Raw genomic sequence first — 23,763 nt, 5'->3', positions numbered from 1 at the left:
TTTGATCAGCCCCTCTAGAATTTTATATTTTACTGATAGGTACTATCTCGAGGGATGTTTTTCTTTTATTGACATCAGCGCGGGGCAGCACCGAAGGTGCTGCCGAAGCCCGCGCTGATGGCCGGAGGCACTCGTAATTAATTTTTTTCTCAAAATTAAGAAAAACATTATTAATTTTGATCAAAATTCTGCTCATTTCTGTAATTTCTCATTTACGTTTGCAAAGATGGCGGCGCAACCGATGACGTCATCACGAGGTTCAATCATTGGCCACAAAAGGTCACGTGACGCTAGACGTGGATGTAGAACATGAAGATATTACTGGAAAGTTATTTAATTTTTTATTTTCTAGAACTTCGTTATTTCTCATTTCCACCCCATCAAACCTTATACTTTTTTTTTATATAGGACGATTCCAATAAGTTAAGAACGCAAAACTCGTATTTTTCCGCCCCGGCGGTTAATATGATAATTACCCCACTTTCACTGTCACTTGAAAATCTGAGTAACTCTTCTTCTAGCACTTGATTGTCTTCAATACTGTCACGATTTATTGTATTTACTCACAAAACAATTGTTGTAAACTGAAGTAATAGCAAGCAAAACAATAACAATGCAGACGACGAATTAGCAGAACGAACACAAACCACTTTTTTCCAATATTCCAGATGACTGCCAACAACATTTCATAGATCGTAATCCATAGAGTAACAAATAAACACATGGAAATATCAAATAACTATCATGATGCGGAAATCCAAATACGTTTAAATGCATTTTTATTACTGTAAATGCCGGCGCCGTCAAAAGACGTCAGCAGTTTATAGAATTCCATGTGTGACGTCAAATGATGTTGGTGATAGTGAGAATGTTAAGGGCACAGCTCAAACCATAGATCCCTTGCATTTAAAAAGTTAGATATAATAAAATAAACACTTTACAAAGTTGACATAGGCTAGAGATGGTTAGACTCATTATATATAAGTCGTGGGTTTAGAATGGTAGAGTATGATATAGTGGATTGGTTTTTATATCACATATATACAATCATCATTACTATACATATATATCGAATTACAGAACTATCAATGTATCTAAAATATAAAATTAAAATCACATTTTTCAAATTAGCAAGAATAGTTTGAACAATTACATAATGTCATTAATAATAAAAACCATAACCATTAATCAAACGTTAAAATTAAGACAGGTGACAGGAAAATGTCTTTTAAATAATAGAGAAAACGTGACAACAAAACCAACATCTTGGAGCTGATAGAAACACAGTAGTATAAATCATATTTTAGTGTTATTTTGTATTGTTTTCTAAAGTTAACAATTTTTTTTTATAAAGGAAGTTACTTGTAGAAAAAATTGTGTTTAGAATGTGAAAATGTGTGTAGTAGATGCATTTGATTTAGTTTTTGTATAAATTGATGACTATTGGTTTATTATACCGATGGGTACCTATAATAATTAAATATCATTTGATAATTTCAATATAAAAAATTGGGTCCACTTATCAAACTCTACCTGTTTAGAGTTCTTTAGTCTTTTTTATTGAAGATGGATTGCTTTTTTTCTGAAATATTTTCAAAAAACCTATTTATTTATTTATTGTATTATATAGTATTTTATGTGTTGAAGCCTACAGAAAACATACTAAATGGAGTAGAATACATAAAGACCCGATTTTTATATTGTAATAAATATTGGCTGCAGTGTAATAAGCGGCCACCAACACAATGGATCATGATTATCGAACATTATGGAATCATTGATATTCATGACTGAAAGCAAAATTTCGGACCAAATAACATAATACTGTAGATATTTCAAAGAACAATATATTTTGGCTAGTTTTCAATCTTAGAAATTAATGTATGAATATTAATTTAATTTACAAATTAAAGTATAATATATAATTACAACAAAATAATAACATTTACTTACCTTATGTATTTCCAAGAATTAACGTGACTGCTTGTGAAACAAAGAAGACACATACGTCATTTTTCTCGTCGCCATTAGTCAATAACAAAACACATGATTTTAATTTTGAATTTATTTCCAAATAAGTATTTTACTTTGAATTCATTTTGAACGATGATGTCAATCTGTCAAACGTTGTCAAGCTGAATTACGTTTTAGGCTTTAAAAATGTTAATATAGAGAAGCTATACTTTTATACGTAAAAGAAATGTATTTGTTACAGATTACATAAAATAACTAAACTGTGTTTAAAGTCTGTTTGAGCAGCGTAGTACGTACGATTATTTTAGCCAATTACTTCTGAACTGGTATTTCTGCAGATAATGCCGTAAAAACTGTATTCATTCATTAAAATGTCATATTTTGTTTGATTTCATATAAAATAATACATGATTTTCGGTATATTCATAATTCCAAATTTAAAATGTTCCAAAAAAGTCTTCTCAGCTGCGTTTTTTGCAACGTCATATTTGTTCTGACTTTTCTTGTAGGCAAACACTATTTGATTTCCACCATTAATTCTAGTTTTCATCTCTCACTACAAACAGGATACTTCATATTTTGAAGAGCTAGCTCCTTTACTTGTAGCCATTTAAAACATTGCTGTTAAATAAAAACATTTTGAGCCAATATTTACATATTCATCACCATTGTTCTTGTCGTTATCACTAGCCTTCTCCTACACAAACGAAATAACAGCTGGTAATGACATCACTAGTCTAAATAAAGAAAGCTGGCAATGATTATTTATAAATATTTGTAGGTCAAATGTTATTTGATAGCATTGGTGTTTAAAATTAATAATCATTATCCAATGTGTTGGTGGCCCCGTATTATACTGCAGCCAAAATATTGCTTAATAACAACAAGACTATAATCGACTGATACTGATTAATTAATTTACAAAATATTAACTGATTTAAATCATCTGGATTGGTGTGAACACATTGTCATGTTGTATAATAAAAATTTAATTTTTAAATGATTTGATATAACCTAAATAGAGGCTGTAGTATAATAAGCAGCCACCACCACAATCAAATAATCGATAGTGATGATTGTCTAAACTACTGAAAACACAAATTGAATTACGTTATATAAATATATTTTTCAAATTAAAGTAACGTTCAGCTGTTCATATCTAAACATTATTAATTTAATGATGAATAAAAACCTATCTTAGAAGCTTTGGGTATTTATAAAATTTAACAGGTAGAGTTTGATATGCGGACCCGGTTTATATATCGACCAGTATAATTAACGATATGAGTCTATCAACCATATCAACATATCTATAGTCATAATAACAATCATATTTGAAATTAATTAATATAATACACATAGTGAAAATCTCATAAATAATAAAGGAGCTATAATGATCGAACAAAGAATTAGAACTGGAAATAGGAAAAACTCATAAGTAATAACAAAATTACAAAAACATAATAAACATTTATAGCAATAAATATGAAAGATGCATTACCATTTTATGTTTCCCCCTGGGTAGCAATGATAAACCGCTTTCAAGAAGTGGTTGGAAGCATCCTCTTTAGAAAACGCTACTTCTCTTCTGTACACATTCTCACATAGAGGTCTGCAAGCAGGTCGGCTGAAACGCTACATTTTAAACTTCGTTTCACAGTCCTCCCGAAATTTTACTGTGTTATTGTCTATACAAAAATTTGTTTATATGAAAAAGTGTTTAAAATAGATACAATTTAGTTATTGTTAAAAAATCATTATTGGTTCATTATATCGATAGTTTTAATTAAAAGTAAGATCATTTTACAATATCGATGTGGAAAACCGGGTCCTCTTATCGTACTCTACCCAATGTAACGAACAAAACAGTGTTACATTTAGTTAGTTTTAACTACTTTGAAGGATGAACATGGCTGACAGCTTGTTGTGGACATAAATAACACATTTACATCAACATTGTATTTGTGGCTAATTACTCAGTTAGCATACGTTTTTGTTTTTTTTTTTACCTTCGAAAAGAACTGTTTATCATGTTTCATTTTCTCATAAAAGTCTAAACACAACGTGTTTGAATTTATTTACATTTAACAGTTCTCTGACTACGGAAATTGAAAGCCTTCCTCAGTCCATCAACCATTTAGGATATTCCCCATAATGGAGAAAACAAACTCTGCAGGTGCAGATGATTCTGAAAGGAACATTGCAAATTCTACAATTTTCGAAAGATTATTTGTGAATGTTCCATTGCTTTTCCTTAATGTACGTAGCCTAATTGTTTAATTTACAGACTCCACAGTATTTTTTTTTTTTTTTTAAAGGAAAATGCTTAAAAATTAAATTAAAAAACAACCAATTTTATTAAATTTAGGAAAGACTGAAACTTTTTTAAATCTCATAAAAGGCACTGGTGGTTGAACGGTCTAACAGTAATGGTCCTTGGGCATTATCTGGAGGCCACTATTTTGGAAGAGTTTCTTATTGGGGACCTAAAAAAAACTGTTACTTATCTTTGTTACTTATTTTCATTTTAAAAGAATGCTAAATTTTAATAATCATAATATATAATCAGTAATACTCATCAATGTATTTCTTTTCGCCATATATTTTTATATCAAATCTGAACCAGGTGAAATTTGTTGAATATAAACTTGTACATCATGCTAAACTAACTTTCATTAGATTGTTTTATTTGATGTAGAATATCATTGACGCCATTCTTTGTATATGAATATGCAACATATGAATAAGATTATTTTCATTTCATTTCACAGTTTGTGTAATATTTTTAATTACACTAGTATACGGATGTTTCCATTTAATTTCCAGAATGCCGAGTTCCATGCTGTTTGCGGTCAACAATGAGGGGAAGATATTTGGTCTGTCGACGAACGGAACTAAGTGGAGGGAGTTCCAGTACTTGGGCCTGGAGTTCAAGCAGGTGTCGGCGGTCCCGAATTTCCTGTGGGCGGTGGGCAGTGATCGACAGATCTATGTCCATGCCCACGGACTGGATATCCCCATCCGGATCAAAGAAGAGACGTATGAGAACCAGGTGACATCCATTTTTAAGATTAGGCCTTCATGATGATGTTCAGATCAACGATGAGTAAATACTATTTCTTGTTGAAGATTCTTGGAGTATTTGAAATATTTTAATTTAATACCACTACTGAATTACAACACATATTCTAATAATGAATTTACTTTTGCAAGGCCTTTCAGAATCAAGGATTTTATCGTCAGGCAACTTCACAAATGAATAAATATTTACATTTTTCTAAACAATGAGTTCAAAAATAACCTATGGTAAGGATTTGGAAAAATGGTTAGTCAGTATAAATTTATTTTCTAACTTTTGTTGTTTCTTTTTATATTTAAACTCAATACTTTCAAGAATATTAAGATATTTTTCTTGAAAAAATTCATGATTGATACATTTTTTTTATCAATAAGTTGGCAAATTTTTAGTTATTTCTAAGTGTAATTATAAAGCTTGCAATGATAAGTTTTCTTGCTTAGAGTAAACGTTTTATTTTAAGATTGAACCAATTTAGTATTTAATGTAGAATTCTCTAAGTCTTTATCTATAGTTTTATATCTGATTGGTATGTTAACTTTAATAAATTTTGGAAAAGTGTTGTTTTTCTTGTATTTTCTTAAAAACTAAATGTCTAATTCTAATAACCTTACTTTCTGTTTATATTTGTGAAGTCTGTTTAGATCACTGGGCTTGAGGGTCATGTTAAAGAAGAAACAAACATTAATTATTGGAATGTGTGTTAAAATTCACTAGTGGTATTGAATTCCTAATAGTTGAAAGTTTCAAATTTTTTTGGCACTGACTTATTTTTAATAATATTTTGACAACAAACAAAAGAACAAAACCTCTAAGGCATATTCTTTAGAGAACATTCATTTCTAACTTTTCACACATCAACTGTACGATAAGAGTAAAAATTATAGTTTACTGATAGGTAGATAAAAATAAAAATAATATCATTGGTTTTAAAGTTTTAAAATAGCAGATTGAATTTACCGTTAAAAAAATATAAAAGTAGTTAACAACACTAAAATTTTATATTGATAAGAAGAGTTATAAGTTTAATAATTAAAGTGAGAGTATCCCATACCTCGTCTTTTGTATGTGACTATTGAAGTGTTTTGTAGGAAGAGCTCTTCTCAATTCAATTTCAATTTTAGGTTGAAAGTTACGTGTTTATCAGTAATAACTTTATAGCTACTAGTTTATACTACTAGCTTGATTATACTAACTTAGGTGTATGGTAGAATGACATTCAAAACAAAAAAAACAGAGTTTGCCACTCCAACCTTTCAAGTTTGTGTGCGTACAAACTCATCTTTAGGAATTCTTTGCAAAATGCAAGCATTAAAACTCACATAAATTTTAATTCTGGGTCTTTCTGTGAAAGCAGCATAGTAGCAGTTCTGCTGTGTCATTTAAATCTTTGTACACAGACTTAGGTGCTAGGAGAACTGGCTCGGTAATTATTTTTATTCATGTGTATCCGGACATCTCTTTACAAAATTGTTTAGTGAAGACTGTAATCACATTTAGTGTTTGGTTCTTTAAGGAAAAGAGTATACTGTCATGTAAAACTTTTTAAGGTAGGATGGCAAAGTAGGTTACACCAATTCGCTTGAGTGAATCATTTATTGTTAAAAAGCAAAAAAAAACTTGATTACAACAGAGATGACCGTAAATAAATAAATAGACCTATCAATGATATGGTCTGGCTGTTAAGTAAGACTCAATGTACTGTGTGTGAACTAACTGACAAACTAACTTTCTACTGAAATATTGACTTCTATTCAAGACTAGAAGTCTTGAACAAAAATCTGAACAAGAATAAGAACTTACTAACTCTGGCTGAGGAGGCGGAGTCTCCCGTACCATGTCACACCCCGGGTGATTCTAGGTCTCCGATTGGCTAGACAGCTCAGCCCATGTGAGGTCCCCTCTGCTCAATATTTGGTTTTCTGGTAATAATTTTGGTTCACCACTCAGGGTGGAACTGGTTTCCCACGGGATTATTGGTTTGATTCGACAGCAGTTTGGTTCATTAATGGTAGGTTGACATCCCAGATGATGTTTTTTGTCAGATTCTTTTATTGTATTGTGTTCACTTAATAATCTGATTAACAAAAGATTTTCTTATAATGGTCTGGTCACCTCTAGACCCCGAAATAATTTGTTTCGGCCTACCCTAAACTAAATACCAGAGATAGATATACTAATCAGAGTATACATTCCTAGATGTCTGTAGGGTCTGAGATAGGATACCATGTAATGCTGATACCAGACTTAGATATGTTTATTTCTGTCTGCCTTCTCAGACTGGTTTAGAGTCTAAAGTACATAATATGGCTGTTTGATCTGGGCTTCAAAAACTGGATGCAAACCGGTACAAAATTCTTTTTAGCCTATAATAATAAGCAATGTATGTAAAAGTATATATTTTCTTAATCAGTATAAACCATCTAATCATTTTTTGCAATAAAAAAAAACAATTTTCTGACCCATAAAGTGCATCTACTTTATTAAATAAAGTACATTAAACATATTAGATTATGTGTTTGTGTTTTTTCAAACAAGTGGTTAACTATCAACTTTAAATTCTTGCTGTGTTCTAATAGATGTAGAAGTGACTATAACCCTTCTCACGTGTATTATGGAAAGTCCCGTGTTGTAAAGATGACTTCCACAAGTGAATGATAATAAATCTCGCCAATACCGGGTTTTTCCTCGATCGCAAACCGTAGTTTGTAAATCTGGTGATAAATGTGGTAGGATGTTAACTGAATGTTAGACAAAAGAAGTGCTATATTTTCAATTCTTGGCCACCTGTTAACGATCCGAAATTGGTTGTTATAGCAACCAAATGTTATTTTCCATGTATGCTGGCTTGTTTTACGGCTTTTTCTGTGTGCAAGGATCACAGTGTAATGCTTGAGATTTGCACGCAAGTTCTGTTCCTATGTGAATTGCCTGTTATACTCGTATATTATATCTGAACATGGCTTATAGTGACTGTAGGGTAACTTTAGATGGGATTTAAGATGTTTTTTTTATTATGATTTTGGAAAATCAGTGAATTGGAAAAATTACATTTTGTTTTTATGCTAAATGCATTTATTTGTAAAAAATATCTTTTAAAGTCAATGTGAACATTGAGTTTAGTTCCAGTTCACCTTAAGAATATCTATTCTCTAGATTACTCTACATTTTGTAGTCTAGGTGTCTTTGATGTCAAAACAATGTAAAGAGTTCATTTTGAGCTACTTCGTCAACAACTTTTTTTGGATCCCTTCAGACGAACACGAGACCAGATTCTACGAGTCAAGTTTGTAACAGTGTTAGATCCCAGATGCTGTACTAAAAGGAAAGTGAACTGGATAAAAAATGTAAAAATCTTTTTGCTAAAAACAAGAACAGACAGAAAAACTAAGTAAGATAGAACTACGCTCAATTTTCAATATACAAGGTATTTTTAATACAACTTAGTATGTACAACCCTTACCAAGTCCTTCCAAAAATGTCATTTTTGGACTTGGAATATTATTGTCATATAAAAGTGAACTTATGACCCATAGCATGAAAAAATGTATTCTTGGCAATTAAAAGATTATTGTTTGCTGTGAAATTGGCATTGAATAAACTATTCATTTTTCCAAAATCTTTGCTCAATTTCAGACAACAGCAATACACTTAACATTGTTTTAAGCTTCTCATTAATAATAATAACAAGGACAGTTTGTGTTTCCATGGATTGCGTTGGAAATAATTGCATTATCAACAGTACTGCTGCTGATAAATACTTCTTATCAATGATAGTGCTGTACTACTGAGTCATACAAGTAACTAGTTCCACTTGTGATTTTTTTGTATTGACAGACAACTGTTTGACTTTCACTGATTCTATTTTAACCCTTTCCAATTGAATTTTCTGGACCCTGTTGTCCCTTTGTACTTGTATTTATTTTCAGAGACTTAATACTAATAGCCAACAAAAAAACGTGACATGGCATTCATGATTCATAAAACTTAATACAAATAACCAACAAAACATGACATGGCATTTATAATTCATAAAAACTAATAATTATCACCAAAAAAACATGACATGACATTCACAATTCATAAAAACTAATACTTATCACCAAAAAAACATAACATGACATTCACAATTCATAAAAACTAATACTTATCACCAAAAAAACACAACATGACATTCACAATTCATAAAAACTAATACTTATTACCAACAAAAACGTGACATGGCATTCACAATTATTCATAAAAACTAATACTTATCCCCAACAAAATGTGACATGGCATTCACAGTTCTTAAAAATTAACACTAAAAATAAAAAACGTAACATGGCACGCACGTTTCATAAAATAAAAAAACTATGTTAATCGCATCAGCTACTCATAGAAAATATTTATTCTATCCTTTTTTTAAATACAAAAAAGGGTTCAAATTTATTGGATATTTTACCATTGCATTTCTATGAATAATAAAGCCTCAATGAGGCTCCTGTGCTAGTACCTCATTTGAGGCAATTGTTTAGTTTTGCGTAAAGCTGTTATTTACTACCGAAAGTTCAATCAAAATCCAACGTATAAATAACTTTACTGATTTCTATATTTTCAAAGTATTCTCTGTGCCCCCTGTAACTGGGTACGGCAGTAGCAAATACAGAATTGTTGAAAGTTTTAAGTATTAAAACTAAAAGACTATTAATATGCTTACTTAAATGATTGTTTTTTTTTTGTTCTCTCAGGACAAGAAGCTTAGAAAATTGCACCTAGTCCTAAAAGGCCCTTTGCGCTGCCTTCTTATCGAGATCCATTCTGAAGAATTTAGGGCATTAATCTCAGTCATGTCCCTTCGGAAGAAGGGGTAGCCAGCTCTGAACCAGCCTCTCCAGTCAAAGCAGGCAGGGGGTAGCATGCCCTTATGTTTAGGCTGGCAAGAACTTTGACTCTTAGGGAACCCCATCAATTCCAACAGTCATCTCCCACAGTAGACTGGATCTATCGATCTACCCTTGCATCCCAGAATCTCAACATTTGCGGTTAACGATGTGCCGCTCATGGACATCCATAAGGTTGCCCAGATTTAAATGACACCTCAGTTTTGCTGTACCCAGTGTGGGTTCAACTGGAAGGTATAAATCAGCCAGAAGTGAACCCTGCTGGGGAGAATGATTATCTTTACAACCAATGTTCTGAGTGGATTCTACCTATGCTACTGGAGCTATGGTGCTATCAAAGAAAACACATGCTCTTTAATAATAGTTAAAGATATTGGTTACACAATCTTTCTCTTCGATATTTTTAATTTTCTAAATTCTAATCTGCTAAACTGAAATTTCTGTTGTAATTATGTATTATAATTAGTATATTCCATTCATTTTAATTAAAAAGTGTCAAAAGGTATTACACACATCATCCACAGATAATTATTATAAATCAATAATTTGGAAAGAAAATCAAATAATACCAGAAAGAGCCAATCCTACATGCAACATGTTTAAATTTTACTTGTAAATTTTGTACTTCAATTACATGATTGACAGGATTCTGGAAATTTACCACTGTAATGTGTTAACATTATGTCTGTGGATTGGAAATTATCTTCTTATTCAGGTATCAAAAAACTGAATAAGGTAAAGCAGGCACAAATCAATGTAGTAATACACTCACAAAAGTAAAAAAGAAAACTGAACAATTTTTACTTTAAAAACGTTTAAGTACATACTAGAGGTTGAGAGCAGTGAGAAGAACTACAATCCATAACATGGTACAACATACAGGTTGATGTCAGTCACAAGAACCACAAACTATAGCAAGGCACTACATACAGGTGCATACCTGAGGTTGATGTCAGTCATAAGAACCACAAACTATAGCAAGGCACAACATACAGGTGCATACCTGAGGTTGATGTCAGTCATAAGAACCACAAACTATAGCAAGGCACTACATACAGGTGCATACCTGAGGTTGATGTCAGTCATAAGAACCACAAACTATAGCAAGGCACTACATACAGGTGCATACCTGAGGTTGATGTCAGTCATAAGAACCACAAACTATAGCAAGGCACTACATACAGGTGCATACCTGAGGTTGATGTCAGTCATAAGAACCACAAACTATAGCAAGGCACTACATACAGGTGCATACCTGAGGTTGATGTCAGTCATAAGAACCACAAACTATAGCAAGGCACTACATACAGGTGCATACCTGAGGTTGATGTCAGTCATAAGAACCACAAACTATAGCAAGGCACTACATACAGGTGCATACCTGAGGTTGATGTCAGTCATAAGAACCACAAACTATAGCAAGGCACTACATACAGGTGCATACCTGAGGTTGATGTCAGTCATAAGAACCACAGACTATAGCAAGGCACTACATACAGGTGCATACCTGAGGTTGATGTCAGTCATAAGAACCACAAACTATAGCAAGGCACAACATACAGGTGCATACCTGAGGTTGATGTCAGTCAGAAGAACCACAAACTATAGCAAGGCACAACATACAAACAGGTGCATACCTGAGGTTGATGTCAGTCATAAGAACCACAAACTATAGCAAGGCACAACATACAGGTGCATACCTGAGGTTGATGTCAGTCATAAGAACCACAAACTATAGCAAGGCACAACATACAGGTGCATACCTGAGGTTGATGTCAGTCATAAGAACCACAAACTATAGCAAGGCACTACATACAGGTGCATACCTGAGGTTGATGTCAGTCATAAGAACCACAAACTATAGCAAGGCACAACATACAGGTGCATACCTGAGGTTGATGTCAGTCATAAGAACCACAAACTATAGCAAGGCACTACATACAAGTGCATACCTGAGGTTGATGTCAGTCATAAGAACCACAAACTATAGCAAGGCACTACATACAGGTGCATACCTGAGGTTGATGTCAGTCATAAGAACCACAAACTATAGCAAGGCACTACATACAGGTGCATACCTGAGGTTGATGTCAGTCATAAGAACCACAAACTATAGCAAGGCACTACATACAGGTGCATACCTGAGGTTGATGTCAGCCATAAGAACCACAAACTATAGCAAGGCACTACATACAGGTGCATACCTGAGGTTGATGTCAGTCATAAAGAACCACAAACTATAGCAAGGCACTACATACAGGTGCATACCTGAGGTTGATGTCAGTCATAAGAACCACAAACTATAGCAAGGCACTACATACAGGTGCATACCTGAGGTTGATGTCAGTCATAAGAAACACAAACTATAGCAAGGCACTACATACAGGTGCATACCTGAGGTTGATGTCAGTCATAAGAAAACACAAACTATAGCAAGGCACTACATACAGGTGCATACCTGAGGTTGATGTCAGTCATAAGAACCACAAACTATAGCAAGGCACAACATACAGGTGCATACCTGAGGTTGATGTCAGTCATAAGAAACACAAACTATAGCAAGGCACTACATACAGGTGCATACCTGAGGTTGATGTCAGTCATAAGAACCACAAACTATAGCAAGGCACTACATACAGGTGCATACCTGAGGTTGATGTCAGTCATAAGAACCACAAACTATAGCAAGGCACAACATACAGGTACATACCTGAGGTTGATGTCAGTCATAAGAACCACAAATATAGCAAGGCACAACATACAGGTACATACCTGAGGTTGATGTCAGTCAGAAGAACCTCAAACTATAACATGCACAACATACAGGTGCATACCTGCAGTTGATGTCAGTCAGAAGAACCTCAAACTATAACATGCACAACATACAGGTGCATACCTGAGGTTGATGTCAGTCATAAGAACCACAAACTATAGCAAGGCACTACATACAGGTGCATACCTGCAATTGATGTCAGTCATAAGAACCACAAACTATAGCAAGGCACAACATTCAGGTGCATACCTGAGGTTGATGTCAGTCATAAGAACCACAAACTATAGCAAGGCACTACATACAGGTGCATACCTGAGGTTGATGGCAGTCAGTAGAACCACAAACTATAGCAAGGCACAACATACAGGTGCATACCTGAGGTTGATGGCAGTCAGTAGAAACACAAGCTATAGCAAGGTACAACATACAGGTGCATACCTGAGGTTGAAGGCAGTCAGTAGAACCACAAACTATAGCAAGGCACAACATACAGGTGCATACCTGAGGTTGATGTCAGTCATAAGAACCACAAACTATAGCAAGGCACAACATACAGGTACATACCTTAGGTTAATGTCAGTCATAAGAACCACAAACTATAGCAAGGCACTACATACAGGTACATACCTGAGGTTGATGTCAGTCAGAAGAACTGCAAACTATAACATGCACAATATACAGGTGCATACCTGAGGTTGATGGCAGTCAGAAGAACCACAAATCATAACATGGCACCTAAATAAAACTCTAAATGCACCTGAATACATCAATTCCTTAAACATTAAAGGTAATTTATTGAACAGTTTATTCCCCATGTGTAAGATGGTGTCTTTTCCACCACTTTCAGATGATGTTTGGGATATTGAAAATTAGTTTTTAACCTAGTATCATGATCGTGTTTATGGTTTTCATTACAAAGGTTGTCTTAATTAGACTACACTGTTAATAGGGTTTTGAAAATTATTAGGCTTGGTACAGTTAACATTTTTTTGTTCGTTAAAGATAGGCTTACAAGAAGACTTTAAGATAAAAATGTCATTATTTGTAAACATTTCTTCTGAATTAAAAAAAACGTTACCTATATCTTTTGAAATTCTCCAGATCTCTATCCTGTAGAATTGAATAAAATTAAGCGTAATATATGATTAAACGTGTTTTTAAATCTATGGTTATGTCTCAAAATGAGCATTTGAAAGCATGCTGAGTTTAATTTTCTTAACCTATGATTAAGATTAAGACGGAGTGTGTTTTTTGTGGTCAGAGATGGTCACCAATCCATGGATTCGGGAAGCACATGCTGCCGACGGATCGGTTCCGCTGGTCCACCAAGGAAGGGCTGACGGAGCGACGCCTGGACCAGATCCGGTTGCCATCCATGGCATGGCAGTGGGAGGGTGACTGGCACATAGAGACTACTCTGGATGGGCAGCAGTTGGATGATGATGTGAGTATTGATTTTGCCTGTAAAGTAATCACAATAACATTACTATTAATGTAAGGTATAGGATTTTCACTTATCGCTTACGTAAGCCAAGCAGCATTGAAAACATTGGACTGTTCTGTGTTCACCTCCAAACTTGTCTGAGATTGCTATCATCTTGTTTCTTCCCTTGCCAGAATCAACAATGTGACTGTTGGGTTCCTGGTCTTGAGGGGATCTCAGGGAAAGAAAGAGCTGATGTCCTGGCCAACTTGGGTCAGCGTCCAATATGATGGGACCTCAGCCGTTTTGTGGCATTTTTAGATATGAATTCTTTGGGGCTGTCTCGGAATGGTTTCACTCTGAACACGAGAGAAGGTGGAGGCTGCATTCGGGTATGAGAATGAGCAGAATGGTTCTAAAGTAGCCTTCTCCTAGGGTGGCGTCTGACCTTCTCTCCTTAAGTAGACTGGTGTCTTCTCGGGTTATGAGTCTGATTATGGGATATGGTCACCTGAGGAAGCATCTTCAGAGTCGGTATTCCTCGGGAGGATCTGCTCTGTAGAATGTGTGACAAGCAGGAGGAAACTGCTGAACACTTGCATTTTGACTGCCCTGTAATAGAAAGGGAGCGGTACGCTATATTTGTTAGTTTGGACAAGGGTAATGAATTTCCCCAGGAGGACTTGATCGATTGTTTTTGGCATAGATTGCCTCCGGAGTGCACAAAAGGCCCTTGAGGCTTAAGTGCATAGCAATAGGCCACCCCTAGAAGAAGAATGTAATCTTCTGACTATTCACACTTTTTTAAGGAGAGGCCAATCCCATTTTAATCCTTTTTCTGCCCATCCTTATGGGCCACTGGCCTGTGTTAGGATTTTATGAAACAGAATAAGCGTGAGAGTCGATACAGTATAAAGTCAATGGTACTGATAAAGTGTTGTGATCGCAGACGGGATTTGAAACTCTGCTGTCTCTATAACTCAGGTCCAAAGTTTGACGTCTTGGACCGCTCGAAGGTTACCATGTTAGAAGGTTTTACATGTCAGAAAATATATTTTTAAATTAGTATTAATATTTTCAAAATGGTGGCCATTTAATTTTTGTTTGATAAAATATCTAATAAAGCACTAATTTTATCAAAACTTTATAAGACACAAAACAGTTTTTAAATAACTTTTTTCTTTTCAGGGATACCGCTCTTGTAAATTTTTTTAAGAAATAACTATTTAGTGGAAGGTTTTGTATTATACATGCACACTAAATGGCTCATAATTTCACAGTATTTGAGCAGCTGTTATTGTAATTAAAATCCAACACTGAAACTGACTATTAAACCTTTAACATCTAATGTAAAAATAACCAAATTAACACGTTTTTAAGATCAGTTACAAATTATTGATAAATAAACTTATTTGAACTGTGAACTAAGGGTCAAAAGACCAAAGGGCAGTTTCAGCTATGGCAGAAATGAAGCTAAACTCAACATTTGTAACTATGGGCAGTCCGCCCCCGTCTGTGCAGTACCTCTTAAGTTATATTCTGTTGGGTCCTCGATTCACCGTTGTATTGGTTTGTTTTGTTGTTAGGGTTGGACGTATGCAGTAGACTTCCCCGCAACATACCACAGCCAGAAACAGTGGTCGTCGTGTGTGCGCCGCCGCAAGTGGGTGCGTTACCGCCGATACGCTGCTATCAACTCTTGGTGTGCCATCGCACCTCTTCACAAGGATCCCACACAGGTTCGCCACATATACAAGTTAATCCTTAGTCAATTTGTATATGTTGTTGCTTTTGTTGTTCTTTGTTTTAATGTTATTTTGAATATTTAAAGATTAAGTAAAACAAAGTTGGGATTATTTTTTAACACTTCACACGCCACTTATAAATCCATTGATGTTCCTAAAACGCCAAGACATCTTTAAAATATATTTTTCTTTAAGTTCAAAGCTAATTTTTACTATAAATATGCTATAAGACGTAAACGCAAACAAATATTAAACAAGGATTTGTAGTTAAAATTAGCGTATTTATTGTTCAAAATCTAAAAATAACAGTTTACCATGCTATAAATTTTATCTAAACTCAGATTCTTGGTACAAAAAAGTTAATAAAACTGATAAATTATATAAACTACAAGTTATTAGAGAATTTCCTTTTCTAAGGTTTCACAGATAAGGTCTGTAATCTTATCTTATCATTTGGGCAGACAAAGTATATATTTGGTTATGGCTCTGTAGGACACACAGAACAGATGAGCTGGTGGACGGTGCTAGATAAGGGCACCCCCTCCCCTTGGTGCGGATTGAAGGTTGTCTATAAATACTTCCTTACCTCCCGCGATAGGTACAGAGCATGCACCTGCCATTTCAAAGATCTTTTGTGAACTAGAATACTCTCCAATATACATAATGTTTAATATCGGATATACTCGTGTTTGGCGTTTTGATAAAAGTCTACATCTCGAAAGATCTCAAAACACTGGTGTGTTCTGCAGTCGGATGTGTTAGAGACTTGATCCAGGTATCTCATTTCGCCAAGAACATTGTTGAGTTTCAGCAGGTTACCGGAGCAACAGTCTGCATAGTCTCGTATGAACAACCAACAGCACAGAGGCAACTGTGGAGAGGCCTCACACACAACGAGTTTGTCAGAACCCTGAGGAAGCAATTAGCTGAGCACCAGGCGCAGAAACAGCAGCTAGATATCTCTCCTTCATCGCAGTCTCCACTCTCCGTTGAAGTTGTTGTGCTCAGTGATATGGGTCTCAGTGTAGATACATTTGCATCTTGTTTGTCCCTCACTGACACACCTACACCCTCACAGAATATTTCTCTCACTGACTCTCCTACATCTTCACAAAACACCTTTCTCACTAAGACACCTACAAAGTTACAAAATGTCTCTCCCACTAATACATCTTCAACAAATGTAACTGGTAATAGTGTAGATTTAAACTAGAACTTCTTGACAACGACACAGTCTCGGCAAACTTAAACCAGCCATTAATTCCAAATGTAATTAGCAGAAATTTTCCCAAAGAAGACATGCAAAATCAACTTCATAAGGCTAACTTAGTATGCTCCAAAGCTAGTAATAATATGCATGCTAGAAACTATAATTTAATAATGCACTACAACATCCGAGGTATAAGCCAAGACAAAATTTCAGAACTAAATATATTTTTATCAAAATCAAAAATAAAGATAATCTCACTGAACGAACATTGGCTTGATAATGAGTGTATAAATATATTAAATTCATTAAATAATTATATTTTAGGTGATTATTATGTAAGACAAAATAATCAAAGAGGAGGTTCTTGTCTTTTAATATAAAAAACACTATCCCTATATACCAATTAAACTTTTTATTGATTTATATGAAGATTTTATTTTTGAATGTTCGTGCATTGAGCTTCTTGATCATAGCGTAGTCATTGTTTCTATCTACACTATACCAGACTATAATGCCAGAAAAATATTTTTTGCCAAACTTGAGAAAATGTTCTTAATAATTGAAAAAGTATTAAAGAATAAATCGATCTTAATAGTAGGTGACTTTAATGTAAATATAATAGTAGAAAATGATATAACAAGCAAATTCTTAGAAATAATTGAATGTAATGGTTTTCAGTGTATGTTTGGTGATCCAACTAGAGTGTCAGTAAATACTTCAACTTGTATAGATAACATATTAACTAGAAAAGGATATGATGTTATAGCCAAAATGAATATTGACCTAGGTCTTTCTGACCATAATGCGATTTTTTTAAATATCCCACAAAATACAATAGAAAAGCAAGGCTTTAAAGAAATACTGGTAAGGAAAAGGATATTCTCTAGTAAACAAATTAATATTTTTATGGAATCACTAAAAAATTGTGACGATTTAACAGTAAGCCCAAGTATAAATGCCGAGGAAAGCTACAATAACTTTCTAACTTGTTTTTTAAGACATTTTGAGTCTGCTTTTGTTCCAAAAACTGTTAAAGTTAAACAGAAAAGAAAAAAAGTAGTTTTACATTGGATTACACAAGGAATAAAAATATCAGCAAAAAGAAAACGTGAACTTCACTGGAAATCAAAATTCAGTAGAAGTATACAATTTCTAAGTTATGTTAAATCCTACAAAAAGATTTTCAAAAAAGTAGTTATTGAGGCAAAGAAAAGGGCAAACTCCTCGTTTATACAGAACTCAGAAAATAAATGCAAGGCTGCCTGGCATGTTGTGAATAAAGTACTCGGTAAAGATAATAAAAACAGAGAAGATAAAATTACTTTAATAGACTCAAATAACACGGAAATAAGTAATCCAGCTCAAATTGTTGAACTTTTTAATGATTATTTTTCTAACATTGTACAAAAAATTAGTGTTCCAAAGGCTACTGTAAAAGGAATTCATAATTCATTAAGAAATTTTTGTACTGAAAAGAGGGTTGCATTGCACAATCTTGAACCTTGTACAGTTGATGAGATCAGGAGATGTGTTCTAGGTCTTAAAAATAAAATTTCTGTAGGGTGGGATGGGATACCAATAAGACTAATTAAAATCTCTGTTGATATTATTTCAGAACCATTGACACAAATAATCAACAAATGTTTAAATGAAGGGATTTTTCCTGATAGATTAAAGTATTCTCAAGTTACTCCAGTTTTTAAAAAGGGCTCGAAGTTAGATTTAAATAATTATCGACCTATTTCAGTTCTAAGCAATTTCTCAAAGATATTTGAAAAGATTATTCACTCTAGATTAGTTGATTACTTTGAAAAAAACAAACTTTTTTACGATAAACAATTCGGGTTCAGAAAAAACATGAATACTCAATCAGCTTTGACAGAATTTACAAACAGCATATTACATGGTCTGGACGGGTCACGGAATACAGCCGGTATTTTCTGTGATCTGTCTAAGGCGTTTGATTGTGTAGATCATTCGGTCTTACTGTTAAAGCTACATGACTATGGCATTAGTGGAAATTGTTTATCCCTTCTAAAGTCTTACCTAACAAAAAGGAAACAAAGAACAGTTATTCAAGAGAACTACAATAAAGTGTATTCAAATTGGAAAAGTAATAGTGTGGGAGTGCCACAAGGTTCTATCTTGGGTCCTCTTTTCTTTTTAATTTTTATAAACGATCTTCCTAGATCTATTACCAAAGATTTAATATTATTTGCTGATGACACAACAGCTATTATCAAAAGCTCTACTAGTGAAGAACTAATAATCACTCTTTCAGAAGTGATGGATGATTTGGATTCTTGGTTTCATTCCAATGGTTTAAAACTTAATATAGATAAAACCCAAGTAATAAAATTTGGTATTAGAAATAATAAAAATGGCAATTTTAACTTCCCAAATTTAGTTGACTCACATAAATTCTTGGGAATTAAAATTGATAGTAATTTTAAATGGAAAGCTCATCTAAATGACCTTCTGTCAAAACTAAGATCCATTTCTTTTATATTTTTACACTTAAGAGAAAATGTTTCATTTGACGTTCTAAAATCTGTTTACCATGGTTATGTGGAATCAATTCTTAGTTATGGGATTGTGTTATGGGGTCTAGCTCCTGGCATTAAAGCAGTTTTCAGATTACAAAAAAGAATTATCCGAATAATGACAAATTCTCATTTTCGAGCACCTTGCAAATCATTGTTTAGAAATAAAAAAATATTAACTTTAACCAGTTTGTACATATATGAGTTGTTGGTTTATATCCATTTAAGCAAAGACCAACTAATAGAAGATCTAAGATTTCAACATAATTATAACACTCGAAATAACGCTAATTTTAGAATACCCCTCCATCGCTCAACATTCTATGAAAAAAGCCCTTTGTATTCGGGGTTGATATTGTACAATAACCTACCCTTAACATTTAAGTCAATGACCATAGGAAAATTTAAAAATGAATTAAAGACTGTTCTTATTGACAAAGCTATATATGAAATAGATGAACTACAGCTAAACCTCCTTAGTTAATTCTAAATAAAAATCAAGTGTTTGTTATTTTTCTGACTAAATTTTATTGTAACATAATAAAATTACTATAAGGCTTTAGTATGTATTGTATATTATGACAATGTACCAGTTCACTATTGTAAAAAACATGTAAAGAACGTTTTGTACAAATAAATATCTATGTCTATGTCTATGTCTACCATTCTGATATATCCATCTACGGCGTGGGAAGGGTTAATAACAATCATCAGTACGGGCATATAATAGTCTTAAATTGAAACCACGCAATAGCATTATTACTGTTTGGAAATGTAGTCAAAGTCAAAGTCAAAAATATCTTTATTAACATAATCTTCAAGATTAGTAACAGAGTCATTAACATTAGAATAGTGTTAGTTATCATTTTTCCAATTAAAAAATTCAGTCAAGGAGTAGAATGGTCGGTCCTGCAGCCAGTTCTTGAGTTGTCGTCCAAATTGTGAGTGTTCAGTTCTCTTGAGTTCGTTCGGGAGTATATTCCATATCTTGGCACCGATATAGCTTGGTTTCTTTTCAGTGGAGGAAAGTCTGTGAGCAGGAAGATGGTAGTCGTGTGAAAATCTGGTATTGTAGTAGTGAGTTTGTGCTCCGGTCTTTACTGTTTCTATTGCCCTGATATGAGTGTAGAGTACTACTTCCAGAACATATAAATCTATCACTGTCAGGATCCGGAGGTCTTTAAAGGCTTGCCTGCAAGATTCTCTGGGCTGTAGGTTTTTTAGGAGTCTAATGGCTCTTTTTTGTAATACAAGAACACGCTGCAAGTTGCCTGCAGCTGTGCCGCCCCAAACTGCAATCCCATATTTTAAGTGAGACTCAAAAATGGCGTAATATGCTGTTTTTGAGGTTGTCAAGTCACTTATACTTTTCATCCGTCGTATCACGAACAGTCCGGTGCTAAGTTTACTGCATAAGTGGTCGATGTGTGATGTCCAAGAGAGTTTGTTGTCAAAAGTAATTCCAAGATACTTTGCGGATGAGGTTTCGTCTAGGCCCGGAAGTGTTTCAATGCTTTTGCCATGTCTTCCCAATATCAGATGTTTTGTTTTATTTTCATTAACAACAAGTTCATGTTTGTGGCAGTATTGTATTGCCATATTTAGTGCTACAAAACTATCCACTTCTAGTTGTTCTGGTTTTTGACCACCCAAAAGAAGGACAGTGTCGTCGGCATACATAAGAGTTTTACTGTAACCTTGCATGAACTCGGGGAAGTCATTTGTAAATAATATAAAAAGAACAGGTCCCAGCACTGATCCTTGAGGCACTCCTCGCGTGATTGATTTTGGATCAGAATTCACCGTGTTGGTTCTTCCATGTCCTGTGTGATTGATTTCTACTATTTGACTCCTTCCAGTCAGGTAGCTGGTGAACCATGCCTTTGCAGTTCCTCGTATTCCAAGGCTTGTTAGTTTGTTCAGAAGGTGCTTGTGATCCAGACAATCAAACGCCTTGCTGTAATCAAGAAAGATGGCTGCTGCGTTGCTTCCGCTCTCTCGTTGGTCCCAAAAACTCAGCGAGGCTTATAAGGGCGGTTGTTGTGGACCTTCCTGCTATAAAGCCATGCTGATGTGGTGTTAGCAGATGGTTAGAGGAAAGGTGTTCGAGAAGTCGGGCAAGTACTAGTTTTTCAATTATTTTGGATATAGTTGGAATTAGTGAAATGGGTCGGTAGTTTGCTGCATCAGTTGTTAGGCCCTGTTTGAATTTTGGATAAACCTTTGCTATCTTCAATGCTGCAGGGAATATTCCTGAACTAAGTGATTTGTTTGTAATGTCAATCAATGGCTCTCTTATTTCATCTTCACACAGCTTTATTAATTTGGATGAGATGTCATCATATCCTTTTGAGGTTTTTGTTTGTATTGACCTGATGGTTTTGGTCATTTCTTGCCTGGATGTCGGTGTTAGAACCAAATTTGGACAGTTTCTGTTGGATTCAGGCAGTGCTGGCGTAGGGTTTACAGTTCCGATTTCCCTTATTGTTTTTTCTGCAATGGAGGTAAAGAATTCATTCAAGTAGTCTGATATTTCTTTAGGGTTTATAAGCTCCTGGTCTTGAATTATGAGTTTATTTAATTGAACGGTTTCTTCTTTCTTCTTCCTCTCATCGTTGATAACGTTCCAGATTGCTTTGGATTTATTGTTTGCTTCTTGGATTTTATTTACATTAGCTTGTTTTCTTAATTGCCGGAGCTGCAGGTCGTAATCTTTTTTCAAAGATAGTGCCCTTATTTTGTGCTCTTCTTGACCGGTTGTTTGGTAGGTATTTTGGGCTTTAAGAAACTCTTGTTTTATTTGAGTTACTACAGGGTTGCATAAGACTGTGTAGTTCTTTTTCTTTCTTCGTGTAGAAGTAATGTGAGGGCAGCAGTGGTTGAGGGCTCGTAAGGTATTGTTGAACTTGATATAGGCTTCATTAGCATTTTCAGTGTTCTAAACTTCTTCCCAGTTTTCCTGCTTGAGTAGGTCTTTTAGTTTATGTAGGTTTCTGTCATTCATGTTTCTTCTTTTAGAGGTTGACTGAAGAGTAGTGGGTCCTGTGTCTCTTTGGATTCTGCACATCTGTCCTGTATGGTCAGATATTCCTGCATCTATAATTTCCACTTTGATCTCTTCTTCTTCCATGTTTGTACACACGCTGTCATTTGATGACATTGATGTTGGTGTTATTCGAGTTGGCGGCAGGTCTACTCTATACATGCTGTGGCAATTTAATGTATCTCGTAGTCTATAGTAGTCATTCCCCTTGTCAAGACAATCAATGTTGATATCACCCACGAGAATTGTAGGATGTTTTTCTGCACATATGTTGTCAAGTGAATCATAGATTGCTTCCAGTCCTTCTTCAAGGTTGCCATCTGTTCTGTAGACTCCCATAACAAATAGAGATGTTTTACCGGTTTTAACTTTTACTGTCGCTAGCTCACATGTCATTTCGATACTAACATCCTCACTGTCAATTGTTTCTATCTTCCCATCCATTGAATCATGAGCGTAAATGGCCACTCCACCTTTGCGATGTGACTTTCGGCAGTATGCTGCTTTTAGACTATATCCAATGAGTCTAGTGTTGGCAAGGGTTTCTTCTTTTTGTCCATGCTCTGTGATAACTACTAGGTTGGGTTTTAAGGTATCAAGAAGAGCATTGAGTCTATCAATTTTGTTGGCTATGGTGTCTGCGTTTTGGTGAAAGATGGTTAAAGGCATTCTATTTAATGGGTTTCTGATGAGTTCAACGTTTCCTTCGTTTTCATTTTGGTTTTGATCGTCTTGGCGCTGTCTAAAAAATTAGTTTGCTGTAGTTGATTTGATGGCTCTGAGGTGGATTCATTGGCTGGTAAAAGCTCTCTGTTCTCCCTGAAGTTATAATGTTGCTTCATGTGTTCTCTATAAAAGTTGATATTGTTGCCCTGTATAATTGCCTATCCTTCCAATTTCGGAAAAAGATGAACAAGAAAAAATAATTAGAAGTTGTTTAATTACCATTTCCAAAAGTTACATTAATTAAAGGCAAAATATGTAAAAATGTAGAGATATGTTATAAAAACATTAATAACAGAATCCATGGTTATAATTAATTGATATTTTAAATCCTACAAAGGCACACAATAAAACAGGATGAAATTAGTAA

At 34.4% G+C, this 23,763-nt stretch overlaps 1 protein-coding gene across 1 annotated transcript in view; it reads left to right on the top strand.

The window, feature by feature from the left end:
• The window catches only part of LOC124371269 (tectonin beta-propeller repeat-containing protein-like), a 78,878-nt gene that overhangs the window by 2,037 nt on the left and 53,078 nt on the right, over positions 1 to 23,763 (top strand). Inside the window, 3 exon segments of the mRNA XM_046829610.1 lie at positions 4,801 to 5,026; positions 13,968 to 14,150; positions 15,716 to 15,868. Of these exon segments, the coding sequence (XP_046685566.1) occupies positions 4,802 to 5,026; positions 13,968 to 14,150; positions 15,716 to 15,868 (561 nt within the window). The 5' untranslated portion in view covers position 4,801.

The sequence above is a fragment of the Homalodisca vitripennis genome, unplaced genomic scaffold, assembly GCF_021130785.1.
Source record: "Homalodisca vitripennis isolate AUS2020 unplaced genomic scaffold, UT_GWSS_2.1 ScUCBcl_1146;HRSCAF=4409, whole genome shotgun sequence".
In the NCBI taxonomy this organism is placed as follows: Eukaryota; Metazoa; Arthropoda; class Insecta; order Hemiptera; family Cicadellidae; genus Homalodisca; species Homalodisca vitripennis.
The sequence above is the reverse complement of the archived record's forward strand: the minus strand, read 5'-3'. Positions and strand labels throughout refer to the sequence as shown.